General features: G+C 30.4%; 1 protein-coding gene across 1 annotated transcript; it reads right to left on the minus strand.

The window, feature by feature from the left end:
* Positions 1 to 2,625: 2,625 nt before the first annotated feature.
* Positions 2,626 to 6,501, minus strand: LOC123906241 (triacylglycerol lipase OBL1-like). The gene is made up of 4 exons (XM_045956106.1): positions 6,173 to 6,501; positions 5,601 to 5,791; positions 5,472 to 5,505; positions 2,626 to 3,405 (listed from the first exon to the last, which is right to left on the minus strand). Exons 1-4 carry the CDS (start codon positions 6,489 to 6,491, stop codon positions 2,714 to 2,716), a joined length of 1,236 nt encoding a protein of 411 aa, XP_045812062.1. The 5' UTR covers positions 6,492 to 6,501; the 3' UTR covers positions 2,626 to 2,713.
* Between the last annotated feature and the right edge of the window lie 9,351 nt (positions 6,502 to 15,852).

Raw genomic sequence — 15,852 nt, forward strand, 5'->3', positions numbered from 1 at the left:
GTTTGATAGGAATGGTTTATGTCGATATCATGATTGTTGACTGTCTATCGACAAATTGAGGAACTGGCCGTCCTTGATCTCTTGTTGATAAATAGACAAAAATTGTGTTGGATGGGATAAATTAATTTTGTCAAACTTGGTAATGTGCAGTGTTTTGAACGTTTCATTGGAGGGTCGGATACAGGAGTTATCCAGAGTTGTTTTAGTAGCGTAATTTTCGAGGGCGAAAATCTTTTAAGTGGGGGAGAGTTGTAACGACCCAATTTTCATATTATTATTTTTATGTGTTAAAATATTTTATTTAACGTGGCATTTTAATTAAGTTAATAACTTGAGTTATTTATCGAATACTTTAGTTATTAAGCGAGTAGAGTGAGTTAATGTGTTATTGGGCCAAGCCAATTGGGCTTGAGGCCCAATGGGCCTTGTGTGAGGTGTGTGTGGCGCCATATGGCCATGAGGGAAGAGAGAATTCATTATTCTCTTTTGTTCTTGTGTGTTCTTGTGAGAGAAGGGAGAGCTTGGGAGCTAGAGCAAGGGGAGAGCTAGGGATTCGAGATCTTCGTCGTGTTTTCTTCGAATCCAGGTAAGAGAGTAGATTTCATATTCGTGGGTGACTCGAGGAAGGGGAGAATGTCGATTTCTCCTCACCCGAACTTCCTCCACCCCATTTTCGTTTTAGCTTAGAACGGATTTTCTTGATGGAAATCGTTCCTAAGGTTCTTGATATGTTTAACATGCTTGTAACATGATTAATGAACGGAAATAATGGTTAAAACGAGCTTTCTAATGGATTAAACTCAAGAACTTTGTGTTCTTGAGAGTTTTGATGAAAAAGTGTCAATCTTTACTTTTTCGATGTTTATGGCGTAGATCTGAGAAATGAACCGTCCTTTTGTGTTTAGATATGTTTGTTTTGCTTGAATATGAACTTATTTGGGGTTTATAACATGAAAAATGGTTTATGTGAGAATCTTGAGAGTTTAGAGTTTGAAATGAGAAATGTAGAAAATTGTTATCTATGAGGTCTGAACCTTTACGTGCAATTTTGACCTCTTTTCGTTGTGAACTGGTTTTAGTGGTCAACATAAAAGTTGTAGCCCTGTTTGTTAGCTTTCCAACGAGTATATGTGCGTCTCCATTGGACTTTCGTAGCCCAAGTTATGATCGTTGCAATGAGAGGCTGTCCAGTAATTTCCGCCTGAAACGGCAGAGCAGTGAGCAGCCAGCCTTTCAGATGTTTTTCCGCCCCAGGCGTAAACATTTCCGCCTCAGGCGTAAAGTTCCGCCCCAGGCGTAAATATTTCCGCCCCGGGCGTAAATACTGCAGTTTGCGCCAGTTTTTCATCTGTGATCTTCCTTTGCATGTAGTTTTGAATCAGTGTCTTATTCTTACATGATTGTTGATGATTGTTGATGATTGTTGATGCTTGTTGATGCTTGTTGATGCTTATAATGATTGTTAATCATGTATGAAGAATAAATGAAGTATATTAAGGTGTTAATCAACTTAATAAAGAAGGATATTAGAATTATGTTATTCTAATAAAGAAGTATATCGAATTATGTTATTCGATAAAGACGGATATTAAGGTATTGATTATCTTAATAAAGACGGACGTTGGATAGTGTTCCACGTTATTGTTGACGGGCTATATGCCAAAATTGTTGATGAATATATTCATGAGTTTTGAGTGCATGCATCATGAATATTTAGGGATATTGGCTTGTCCAATAAAGAAGGATATCGAACTATATTGTTTGATAAAGAAGGATATCGGAGGTGAAATACTCTGATAAAGACGATGGTACCACATGCATTAGAGGTGTCTAGAGGACATAACATGAATGTGAAGCATTAGATTGCATTAGGGATTATGTGTGCATTTTATTATAAATGATGTTTGACACATACTTGGTAAATGTTGATTGTTAATCCGTATGTGAGTAGCAGAGTCCGTCATGACTATAAAATGAACAACGCAGGGTCCGTCATGACCATAATCTGAACAATGTATTTGTTGATGTTTTGGTATTGTCCGAGACGACGTGAAACTATATGTTTGGTATATAATTGTAGATGATTGATTATGTGATAAATGAAGTAATATGCATGATATATGAATATGCATGAATGATGGTAATGTATATGTATAATGTATGATTATGCATGTTTTTATGAAGAAGTGTTTAAGTACAATTTACTTACACTTGTATTATTTTGAGTATGTTATCTAACTCTCTTTTATGTGTTATGTGCTGGACCGTTGGAGGTCCAGATTTTACAGGATTTTGTGGTATTCGATGTCGAGTCGTCGGTGAAGCTCCGCTCTGATTGTGACACGGGAAAGGGTTTTATATTGTATATAAAGTCTATTGTCTAGGTTGTTTTGTATAATCAATAAATACATTAGTTGATTTAACATTTGTATAAACAAGTATTTTTACTAATTAACTACATTAGTATTATTTTGATTGAAGAATGTAATACTCGAACCACAACTTTTATAATATCGAACATTACTTTCCGTTGCGTATTTTGAAAAAGATTTTACTAAGGTAGAAATATATAAATAATGGGTTTGGGTGTTACACCCCACACAAACTACATTGTGCCCCACGCAAAAGATAGAACCACATAACACAATTTTACTGACTTCAAAATTTCAAGGCATACACAACATATTAAAAACACATTTAACCCAACAAATTATTAAAGATAAATGGACTTGATTGGTAAAATGATTTGAGTCACCTGTAAAACAAAATTAGTTGAAATTGCAGATCCCTTGCCATTATAGTCTCTATCAAAATAAAGACATATCCCAAAGTGCTTGAACAAGATATCCTTAAGATCAGGAGGAAGTCTAGGAACAATATCATAGTTGTAAACTATCCTGTAATATTTAATACCATTATGTTTCATGTTATTCTCCATGTACTCAACAAATATATCATCTCCAACTCTTGGTTGACCAAATGTGTACACCCCTTCAAGTCTCTCTAAAAGAAGTGTTTCCTCATGCATCATCAATATTGCTGGAAAGAGAATAGCAAGAGCTCCACCTAAACTGTGACCTGTTACAATAAATCTTGCTTTATTATTTTCATTCAAATGCTTCTTTAGTAAATCTCTAATGAAGTAGTAGGCTTCAGGTGCATGGTTAGGATTTGTTTCAATTTCTTTTGGCCAACCCATGTTGCTTTTCTGTAAACCCAAGACTTTCATGAAACCATCATGGGTTTTTCCCAAACCGGGAAGATTCAACCATGAGACATCGAAATCATAAGACCATTGATCAGCATCAAAGAGTTCGGTTCCTCTGAAAGTTACTATGTAGGTGTCTTGGTTATCGCTTTTATCTAGGAGGACGAAAGCTTGAGTTGTAGCTTTTCCTTGATAATCTGCAAAGTTTCAAAACCAACTTATAATCAACCTTGCTATTTTGATTGAATATACATTATATATTAATGAGAGTAACATACATGAATGGTGTGATATGTTGATTGACAATAGTGTAATTAAATTGACTCAAGTGGTCAATGAGTTTCTCCTAAAATCAATTTCTATAGAAATAATTTTTGACCAAACTTTACTTATCCCGCGGATTACCATAACTCATTCCCCTGAGAACTAGGAGATTAATAAAAATAAATTAATATCTTTATTAAAAAGCTGTGATAGTTCAGTGATATTTGTTTTTTTTTTTTATTAAAAAAATTCAGATACATATTCACCTTAAAAGTATATAGGGACATTACGTGTGCTGGGATCGATGTTCGAATTCTATACGGTCCACTTATTTACCTTAAAGGTAAAATTTCTAGTCACTATTCTACTTGACAATAAAATAAATTCAGATACATAGACTTTTGACATGAACCTTAGAAAGAAAAAAAGTTTAAAGATAACTCTTAGTTTTAGTAAAATATAGGATTTTACTATAATATAAATAGGAAAATGTATGTAATCTTTTATTCAAATTTACATAAAACGGTATGGATCTACCTTAATTTGGGGTTTTTTTTCTTCTAAGAGAGAGTCCGTTAGATCGAACAACAAACGAACATGTATATTAAATAAAATATTGGCAACATTCTTCCATAAAAGGTTAACACAATCCAGAGGATGATGGGTAAGAATAGTAAAATACGGAGGTATAAAACCACAATTCAGTCAACAACCTGATTTGTCTGCATATAAATATGAGAGTTTTGAATTTTTCAATCCTCCATCTTAAGGCGATTAATGAGGGAAACAATGGAAGCGCAAAGATGTGAAGACGGGGAATTGAGTTATGTGCAGTTTCACTGCATACAGTCAGGATATCTAGACTGTCTAATATTAATCAAATGGTCCAAATATGATCAGTTGTAGTGTAGTCACCTCTCCAACTGCTCAAAATTCAAATCAGTGAGGACGAACACCCTTTTGATAAGGGAAACAACCATTTTATCTCCATATTAGATGCACGTACCCTATATTTTTAAATAGTAATATATACAAAAAATTGAAATATATTTTTTGTGGGTGTTGGGCTAGGTGGTACTAAGGGGAAATAAATTTGGTGTCGTAAAATATCACACAGTTTTAATATCAATCATTGGATCAATTTATATCATAAGATGATGATTTGACTGTTGCAATCTAAACCATTCAATAAAAGATCAAAGGCCACAATATAAAACAGTGTGAAACTATGTTGTTTCACTATTGCAGTAGATCCAAATCCGTACTAAGGTACCCACACCAATTGACTCATTTTTTAAGTTGTATTTTCGTACCAATATATACCCTACTTTTATTCTTGACTTATTGTAGGGTTTCTTTTGGATACCCAATAGATATATAAACTGGATGGTCATCCCTATTTTATTCGAATATATTAACGGGAAGTAAGGCCGGCCCAGAGGCTTGGTAAGCTGGGCTATGACCTAAGGCCTTAACATTTTGAGGCCTCAAAAATTTATAATTTAATCAGGCCCATCATTTAAACAATATGTTAAGTATTTATACCGAAATTTAATATCACAAAATATCATAATCAATTGGTGTAGTGGTAACTTTTGTCAAAACTATAGGGTCTGGGTTCTACTCCTTCGCCTCCTATGACAGTTTTTATTTTTTATATTTTTCTATATTTTGTGTGAGAGGTTTTTCTATAAATAGAATCACTCTATTACTCAAATAACTACATTATTTTATTTTTAAAAAACTATACTTTTTAATCTTTTATTATTTTACTTGTTATTTCTTTTAAAATGAAGTTACAATTTTATTATTATTGATTAGGATATGACTATTTTTTTTATATTATTAATTTATATTTTAAATAAAAGACATATTAATTTTACCAATTTAATTAATTTTTTAATTTTCAAAGGACTTCATTATAAAAAAAATAATAAAAAAAATTAAAAGGGTATCGGGATGGCCCTAACGGGAGGGTATGCTTAATTTTTGCTCTTACCATTCCAGTAGTCGCCGCTTGCCACCACTTCCATCTAAACAAGAACACAAAAAGAAACTAATTAAAGAGTGAGAAACAAAAAAAACTTATTTATATAAAAAAAAAATTATAATGCTAAATTTGTAGTACCTTCCAATGATTTTGAACAGTATCTCTTATAAAAGCTTTATTCTCATAAGCTGCTTTAGAAGCCATCATAGACAAAGCAACATTATATTTTGGGTCATCACGTTGAATGCTTTTGTCCAACTCCACTCTATTGTCAATATGACCAACAATTGACAAATAATCTGCTGAATTTGTATCCACTAACTCCTTACCTATTCACAATATATAAAACATCAAAAGCTAACAATCTTTGTCGATTTCGGTGGGATAAGTCCATACAGAGAAAAAAACTCTGACTTTAAATGGCCCCCCACAAGTGAGCGGTGAGATTGATCCCCTTAGAATGATCGGTCCTCAAGGCCGGATACTAAGTTTTCAAAAAAAAAAAAAACTAACAATCTTTTTTACTTGTAATTCACGTGTAATAATCTTAAATATTTATATAAATTATTATATAATATTAATTAAAATTTTAACTGACTTATAGATTAAAAAATGGACATGATATGGAAAATGCTGTGTGGCACATTAACCAATTATATAAACATAAGCATGCAAAATGTAATTAATTAATTAATTAATTAGATAACAACCTTGAAAAAAGTTCAAAATGATATGGAAAATGTTGCAGTTGCCACTAGCTAGGTTCAAAAATAACTCAATAGTGAAGCCAAGATATTTCAATGGATACTTAAACAACTGCACCAACTTTTGTAACAATATCGATAAAAATACAAGATACATGTATTCATCGAAGCTTTCATCTTCAACAAGCTCATGGCATTGGACAAAGTTTTGGGTGTGTAACTTAGTAGTACTAAATAAGACCCCAAATAGTTGAAAGAACCCAATATTTTTGTGTGTCAAGAACAAAAAACGGGTAGCTGAAAATTTGCCAGAATTAGGATCCATGATTGAATGTGTATATGTTTGATTGAAAGAGGATGTACTTATTTATAGCATAGAAGAGTTGGAGTGAGTGACAAAAACAAGGGTACGGTTAAGGAAAAAAAATTCTACAAGAAATCTTGTATACGTAATTGAGACTTTTTTTTTGTGGTACATTGCATAATTGAGACTTTATCTACCGTGCATAAGTGAAATAATTATAGTTTGAATTAATAAATTTAAGAATTAATTGCAATTTTAGTCCTTATCTTTATTTTAGGTTTTAAGTTGGTCCCTTATCTTTTCTGCAGGTTTCAAGTTGGTCTCTCCCGTCAAATTTTTCACTATTACCGTTAAATTTGGACATATGTCATCTTTCTAAGTGCGGTTTCGGTTTGCCACGTGTCCAAATTTAACAGCAACAGTGAAAAAATTGACGGGAGAGACCAACGTGAAACCTACAGAAAAGATAAGGGACCAACTTTAAACTTTTAAAAGATAAAGGACCAAATTAAAACCTAAAATAAAGATAAGGTACCACAAATGCAATTAAACCTAAATTTAATAATCGAATCAAATAAAATGTGATGTGATGTGATATATATATATATATATATATATATATATATATATATATATATTGATCTAATGATAAAATTTTATTTATCTAACTGTTAAAACAAATTGGAGCATGATAAAAACTTCGTCTCACTTGTGTCCCTAGACTTCATCTATAACTAACACAAAAGTTCTATAATTGAGTTTTTTTTTTTTCCTTAAAAAAGAAACTTTTAAAAAATGAGAACCTATATAATAAAAATCTATGCCCTGCCAACATAGTGTGACATAAATGATAGATACTTGGGTCCATTAATCATTTGGTCCTGAGTTCGATCCCCGGCCGGTACATATGAAAAAATATTTGTTGGGAGAGGTCAACCCCTTAAATAGATCTCAGTTACCTCGAGAGGATTAGTCTTTGCAGTTACGCGTGGAGTATAGCTTTGATTTTAAAAAAAAAATAATCTACGCCCTACAGATCAAACACAAGGCCCAAAAAAAAAAAAGGTCAAGGGAGTGTGAATTACTTCAATAAATTTTAAGTCATTGAAGAAATTAACCTTTTTTTCTTTGAAAATTTTATTATTTTAGAATATAAATTTAATATATAAGAGTTTTTTTAATCGAGTTTAGTAATTTATCCGATATTTGTATTTTATTTTAATTTGTATGGTTTCATAATTTATAAAAATATTTAACATTATATGTTAAAGATACAAGTAAAAAAATAATGAAAATATTTTAATTAGAAGTTTGATTATATTAAATTGAAATTTTATTAAAAGAGGGAAATGTAGGTTATAATATAAGGGGGGATGCATCTTGACTACTTGAAATGTAATGTTGACGCTAGTTTCTATAATGTAGCTGGAGTAACGGGAGGAGGTTGTGTTTACGTGACCAGCGGTCGATTTATTCTTGTAGGAACCAATTTAATCAATGGAAGGCTCAACACATTGAAGGGAGAAACAATGGCTCTTAAGAAAGCAATTTGTGAAAGTTAAGCAATTTGTGAAAGTGGTGCAAAGAGGTTTATCTCATGTTGTTTTTGAGAGCGATTCCAAAATTGTTTGTTGATGCAATCACTTCTAGACAATTAGGAGCATCTAAATTTAGTGTGGTAATTTCATATATTAATTCCTTATTATTGTTATTTTCAAACTTTGAGGTCAAGTTTGTCAAGCGATAACTGAATATGGTGGTTCATTCTTTAGCAAGGACGACCTATTCTATGCCTATAATTGTTGTATCTTTGAATCTGTTCCTCATTGTATTTATAACTATTTGATTAATGAATTGAATTAAATTTGTTTTTGTAAAAAAAATAAAATATAAGGGGTAGATGAATATTCACCGTGATCTAATAAATGTCACTACATCTATGTCTGATGTGCACTTTTCATAATATCAACAATACCCTTGATGATTTTTTAATAGCAACAAAAATTTATTATTAACAAACTTACCATAACATAAGAAACATTTTTTTTATTTTAGCAGCAAAAACTTTTATTAACAAACTCAACGTAATATGAGACACATCTTTTTTTTTTTAACATAAGTTAGACACAAACGGTTCCGCACCTGCCTAGTCCGGCAGTGTATTATAAAAAACATCTAAAACTGAAACTATATAGACTGGAATTCAAACAAAAATGTAAACTTTTTTTACGGGACAAAAATTTAAACTTGGGGACCAAAAATATGACTGAATTTGAGCTGGGTTACCAGCAGGATAGGATAAGAAAAAAAAAAAATTACTGATTTATTTTATAAAATATATTTTAAAATACATAAAATAAAATTAATAAAATATAAATAATAAAATAATTAATTTTTAAATATATATGTGATTTTCTCACAGGGATAATTTTGTAATTTATATATTCTAAAAAATGAAAATTTTACTAAAATTACAATATTTTAAAGTAAAATGATTATTAAAAAATTGACAAATAGGGATATTAATTTAAATTTTATAAAAAATTAAATATAATTCTTTTGCGATAGTAGTTTTATTATTTACGTATGAGATATATTATATATTTATTTGGCTTATCTAACATGTATATATTATTGAGTTATTTATTTGATCATGATTCATATAAAAAATTAAACTTGATTATTTTCTCATGATTTTTATTTTAAATTATATAAAGTTATTTGATTACTTATTTATATTTTTTATTTATAAAATTCAAAGTATTACAAAATAATTTTTAAAAAATAATAATTGTTTTACAAGAGTAATTTTGTCAATTAAATATGTTATATATCTTATCATATTATTATGAGCAAGTATGTATTAAAAATAAAATATAATAGTTATCATATTTGTTATCCTGTGTGCACCAAACATAGGATATGATAACTGAGTATAATTGTTATCCTGCTGTTATCCTATCTTATCCTTATCCTGTTTTATATCCTATCATGTTACTATGCTATCCTGCGCACCAAACAGACCCTAAGAGTACCGAAACTTTTTTGTTTTTGAAAATAAGGGACCAGTCTAATGTGCTCTAATTCTATATTGCTACCAAATTGTTTGCCATGTGCGGCAAATTATCAATTTTAATTTGTCATGTGATAAATGATAATTAACACATATGTAAGTTTCATATTTTCTTTTTGTCGGTTTTTTCAATATTATCTTTTACTACCTCCGTCCCTACTTATAAGATGCTGTTTGACAAAAATACATTATATATTCATTTACTTTGTTTTGACCGTATTTTTTTAATAATATATAAATGTAAATATTAGCATATAAGATCTTGTTCAATTTGTTTTGAAGAGTATTTTCAAAATATTAAATTTTTATAATTTTTACTAATATACGTACAGTGGTCAAACGATGTCTTATAATTAGGGACGGAAGTATTAATAATTTAGGGATATTTATCCAACAACCATTAGTTAGTCGTGAGTAATATCATATGTATAAATCTACTTATATGATTTGTTTCGTTAGTTGTTTGGTAAATACTCCAAAATAGTATACTAGTTTATTGAGGAAAAAAAATCTCCGCCGCCAAACTTTTTTTTTAACATTCTCTTCTTTCTTTTGTTGTTGTACATCTTCCTTTCAAAATCCTTCACGATATAAACTAGGATGGTGATGGTGCAACAAGGTCCTTCTCTATGCCATTTCACTCTGTTGGGGTTGCTATACTCCTCTCCGTCGTCAATCTCCACCATGCCAGCATAGTTGAAGTAGTTTTCAAATATATGGTGATGCAGTTTTAGTTGGTGTTGATTGGTTGTCGACTGAGTGTCGAGTATGGCTCGTTGTTACACTGTCCGGTAGTTTGTTCCGCCATCGTGGAATGCTCTATTTGGTTGTTGTGGTATCTGATTGGGTTTCTCGTCATGTGACTATTTGATAATTTTCCAGATTTGTTGAAATATACAGATATCGAGATTTTGAGTTTGTTGTCGGTGCTGTTTAATATATGTATTATCATTGATTCGCACCATTTTTATTATCCTCTCGTCATTCTTTGGATTGACACTGAATTGTTTGACTTGAAAGAGTCATTACTTGTTGATGTTGCATGGAGTTATTAGTTCATAGACTTGTTCCGTATTTACGTTACGGTAGGTTCATTCATCAGTTATTGTACATCTGATTAATGTTGGGCTTAACCAGAGGTTGAACAATTGTTGCTCAAATGTCCCAACAGAAATCTATGACATAACGTGAGTTATTATCAAACTTAAAGTTGAAAAAATTATCCTTTATTATTGTTACTTTGGTAGGATATGATGAGATTATTAAATCTCGATTAAATAGGATACGATGAGATTTATTATTTTATTTTAATATGATGGTATTTTTAGTTAAAAAGAAAAGATATGATGAAATTTATTAATCCAATAATAAAAGTATGTTTGTGCATGACATATATAAATTATTTTCACTACAAGAAAAACATGTATTTTTGGCGATCAAAAACCCTCTAAAAATATCAAATTCGCCACAAAATGTATATTTATTGGCAACCAACAAACGCCCATAAAATGGTTGTAAATTTAGTGGCGGTCAAAATTGCCACAAATGAGAAGGACGAAATTTACTGGCGCCTGATCCGCCACAGAATTTAGTGACGTAATTTAGTGACAAGAGAGAGTATATGTTTAAGAGAGGAGGAAGGTCACCGTTGCATTTCTAGCGTGTTACTTTTTCTTTTTTCTTTTTTTAATTTCTAAACATTTTGTAGTGGCGGCCGCCACTAAATTTTGGGCGTTTTTTTTTTTTTGAATTCCTAAACATTTTGCGACGACCAAGGCCGCCACTAAATTATGGTTGCTGCTGTTTTTTTTTTGTTGTTGTTGAATTCCTATACATTTAGAGGCCACTAAATTCTGGCCGGGCTAGTTTTTTTTTTTTTTAAATGCCTAAACATTTTGTGGCGGTCAAGGCTGCCACTAAATTTTGGGCGAGTTACCAGCGGCTTTAGCCGCAACTAAGTTATATGTCCGTTCTAAAAGTTATTATTATTTTTTTTTGATAATTACAATTTTATTATAAGGAGTACAAAAGGGTACTCAAACCCTTACAACAAAGAGCACCAAATTAAGTGCTCATAATACAAGACATATGATTTAAACACCAAAAAGGAATACAAGTCTTACGCCCATACCGACTAGTGAACCACAACCAAGAATGAAGTTTAATTGTCTCCAATAATGACGAAACATCCGGAATATTGCCCTTAAAAATTACTTTATTGCGAAGATTCCAAATATTCCAAGTGGTTGCCAACCATACCAAGTACCGGACACGACCATTGTCTTTCATTTTGAACAAATCACCAAATAAAAGAAAATGATCTCTACCTTCAACTCCGGTTTGTAACGATGTCCCTAACCAAGATAAAACTTTTTCCATACTCCCTTACTAAAAGGACATGAAAAGAAAAGATGATTTTCGTCCTCAGCTTGTTGAAAACAAAAGACGCATGATAATTCATGATGATTAGTCAAAATACCACGATGATGAAGAGTTGTTCTAGTTGGTAATCTATTTAATAATAACCTCCAACCGAAAACATTTACTTTCGAAGGAACATTCGACTTCCAAAGGCGCTGAATGGCCTCGAGCACAAGAGCATCTTGAAGTTGTATCTGCCGCAGGTCTAATAAATACGTGTAACAGGATTTAACCGTGAACAATCCATTCAAAAAAAAATCATATATGCTTGTAGTACTCGTATGTGTATTAACCCTTTAATTTTTTTAAAAAATTGGTGTTGATAATTCAAAATTCGACAATAAAATCTGAATAAGAGTTGTTTTCATCAGAATTTGAACTAGAATTCTCGTGAATCATTGTTCTAAACTAAAAGAACAATTATTTGGTTATTTTCTTTGTATATATTAGACAAATTATGGCTATATACAACAACAATTATTTGGTTAATTTATTTGTATATATCAGGGCAGACCCAGCTATAAATTATTAGTGTGGCTAAAAAATGTAGACACTATTGAAAAAAATTATTCATTCTGAAAATTCAGTTAAACAACAAACAATATATGAGGTTACTACTAATACAACATGTATATTCAAAAACCAGAACAACAATAATACAAAAAACTTCTATTCAAAAAAAGAAATCAACAAACTATATCTAAAAAACCATAAAATTTCTATTCGAAAAAAAAGACTATAACTTATCAAATATCTGTTAAATCATGCATATCGCTATTGTTTGATGTTTCACAAGATCATACCTTTGACAAAAATATATAGAACCTAAAATTATACTACCTTATAGTTTATTTTGATAAATTAATATAATTTTACCCGTATTATCTTATTTGAAAAAAGTAAATATCACTGAAACATATATTTTTATGTTATTCCATATTTATATGCTAGTTCAATTGCTAATAATTTTACCCAATATTACAAATTCAATTAATTATCCACTATTTTTTTACAAATAAAGTCAAAGTTGAATATTATAAAATTAAACTATACAACTTAAATTAATATTCTATGTATAACAAAAGAGTTAAAATCACCAATAATATAGACTATGAATTAATATTTGTACTAAAACTTAAACTAATATATGTATGGAGAGACTTACGATCATTAATAATAAACTCTAAACTAATATTTACATTAACATTTGTACAAATATGTATATAAAATGTCTAAAAAGCATTTATAAAATATTTTTATTTTTGAAAAAAAGAAATTTAGGCTGAGTTGGTGTGGCTATAGCAAGTCGTCCCTGGTATATATTAGACAAAGTAAACATGATTGATATATGCAAGACAGTGTAAATGGAAAGAACAAAACTGTAAGAATTGCCACTTATACTCTTGTGGTCTCCCCCTTCCAGAAAACTACGCCGTGCACGTTTGTCTTTTTAATTACATGGCACTCTTTCATTTGTTTGTTCTTTTGTGTCACTTTATTTTTTAATTTTAATCATGTTCTTGTACGTGTCACTCTTTTATCTTTCAAATTCATTATACCTAATCACCAATCAGCTTCTATAGTGATGATGTCCATCCTCCCAACCAAATATCTTTGTTTTGTTTTCACTTTTCACTACCAACTAAGTAAATATTTACTAGCTACTATTTACTCTATTTTTACATTAGTTTTTAATATAAGAAATCCTATTGATAGAGGTAATAATTCAATCTTGTAAAATTTTAAGACTGCAGGAAGGAGCTCTCGATAATCTGGAGTTTAAGACTGCTATTTTACAAAATTTTACAAGATTGAATTATTACCCCCTAATAATTCAATCTTGTAAAATTTTTTGGTTTTAATTCTCTGCAAGTTTTTAGAGGAAGGAGCTCTCGATAATCTAGAGTTTAAGACTGCGGGAGTGTTTGTTTCATGGATTCTAAATCTCTTCCCAGAAAAATTATTTCTTGGAATATGATGGCAGGAATTTTATTCCCAGGAATTAATAAAAAAATGTGTTTGGATAGTATTTTAAATTCCCAGGAGCATTTCATTTTTAATTTAATAAATAATTAATATATTTTTTTCTAAGTAAAAGCTATATGAGATAAAACGTGCATGAGTAGTGGAAGGACGTGCAGTTACAAATAAAACTGATGGGAATGAAAGATTCCCAAGCTAATAAGGGGGGAATTAAGTTCCTGGAAACATAGGAATAAAATGTTCCCAGTAATAATAATTTCCAAGGAATAAATATTTATTTCCTTAAAACAAACATCGGTACTTTTTATTTCCATCTTAGGTTCCCATGAATAAGTTTTTAATCTCCGAAACAAACACCCCCTGCAAGATAAATATAAAGTCTGATAAAAAATTGTTCTTACCAAAAATTGAACTCAGGTTCTCCCGAACGATTCGCCATAGAGCAAACTTATTAAACACTTGAACTTAACATGGATAGGGGTGTGCAAAAAATTTGGTTATCCTTAACCAAATTACTAACCAATCCATATCCAATTTTAGTTTGCAAAATCCATTTAAAAAAAAAACCACACCACTCCAATAAAAAAACACCAATTATAAACCATAACCACATTTTATAATTTGGTTTGGAATTGGTTTGAAAATTTAGGCCCAATAGCTAATTCAGGCCCAATCTTCAATTTTTTAAAATTCTTTATTATATAATAAAATAATTAATTAAAAGAGGGTGGAGGACCGGTGGTCAACCGGTGGTCAACGCCGGACCACCGGCGGCCTGTGCGGCGGCGCTCCGGCAGGGACGGCGGTTTCCGGCGGACCTCCGGCGACTTTCACGGCAGCCGGCAGTGGTGCTCCGGTTGCCGACGGTGGTGCTCCGGCGGCCGGCCACCACCAACCACCCATACTATTTTAATATTATTTTATTTTAAAAATCAGATTTTTAATAATTATTTTAAAAAAATCAGTTTTTAATGTTTTTAATTTTTAAAAATAATTAAAAAATTCAGTTTTTTTTTTAAATAATTAAAAAATCGGTTTTTTATGTTTTTAGTTTTTCAAAAATTTAGTATTTTAATTTTTTTCCTATTTATTAGTTTTTTTTTGTATTTAAAAATCAGATTTTTTAATTTTAAAAATTACTCTTTTTTTAAATAATAAAAAATATTCTTAAAATAATATAAAAAATAAGTTTTCGGCTAAGTAAAAAATAATTTGGGTTTAAAAAACCTATTTAAAATTGGATCATGTGAATAACTTAAATTTTATTACAAACCGGTTATAAATTGGTTCGATCCGGTTAATAACCAAATCCAAATTAGTTTTAAAAAATAACCGGTTTGTTATTGAAATGGTTTTGGTTTAGAACCAAAACCATCAATTAGGTGTGGTGTGGTTTCCAAACCATGCACACCCTTAAACATGGATAATCTATATGATATAAACTTTCAATCAAACGGTGGATTTTGCAAAATTTGTTTTCGTTAAAGCGTTATTGAGCGATGTAACATCACTCAAATGTTACACCAGTGTAATTTGATCTCTCCCCATATATATATATATATAAAATAATTCCCCTTTTCAATTCTTAAAATTGATTCATACAAGAGTTAAAGTTTTTTTTACTACGTATATGATGAAAATGTGCTTATAACATTTCATTAATTTTTGTCAAAAAAAATCATTAATTATTAAAACAAGTTCAATACAATTTGGTATATCAATCAAAATTTAAAAATTAACTAACAATGTGGCCATCTTAGCAAGCTTATGGATAAACTTTACACTTGAGTTTCTATAATAGTTAGTCCACATTGTTATTAATTTCAAATGTTTTTAATGATCTAAGACTATAACTTAGTGGTAACATACAAAATATTTACCTAAAATTAATCAAGACACATTAGG

The sequence above is a fragment of the Trifolium pratense genome, linkage group LG2 (assembly GCF_020283565.1).
Source record: "Trifolium pratense cultivar HEN17-A07 linkage group LG2, ARS_RC_1.1, whole genome shotgun sequence".
NCBI classification, from domain to species: Eukaryota; Viridiplantae; Streptophyta; class Magnoliopsida; order Fabales; family Fabaceae; genus Trifolium; species Trifolium pratense.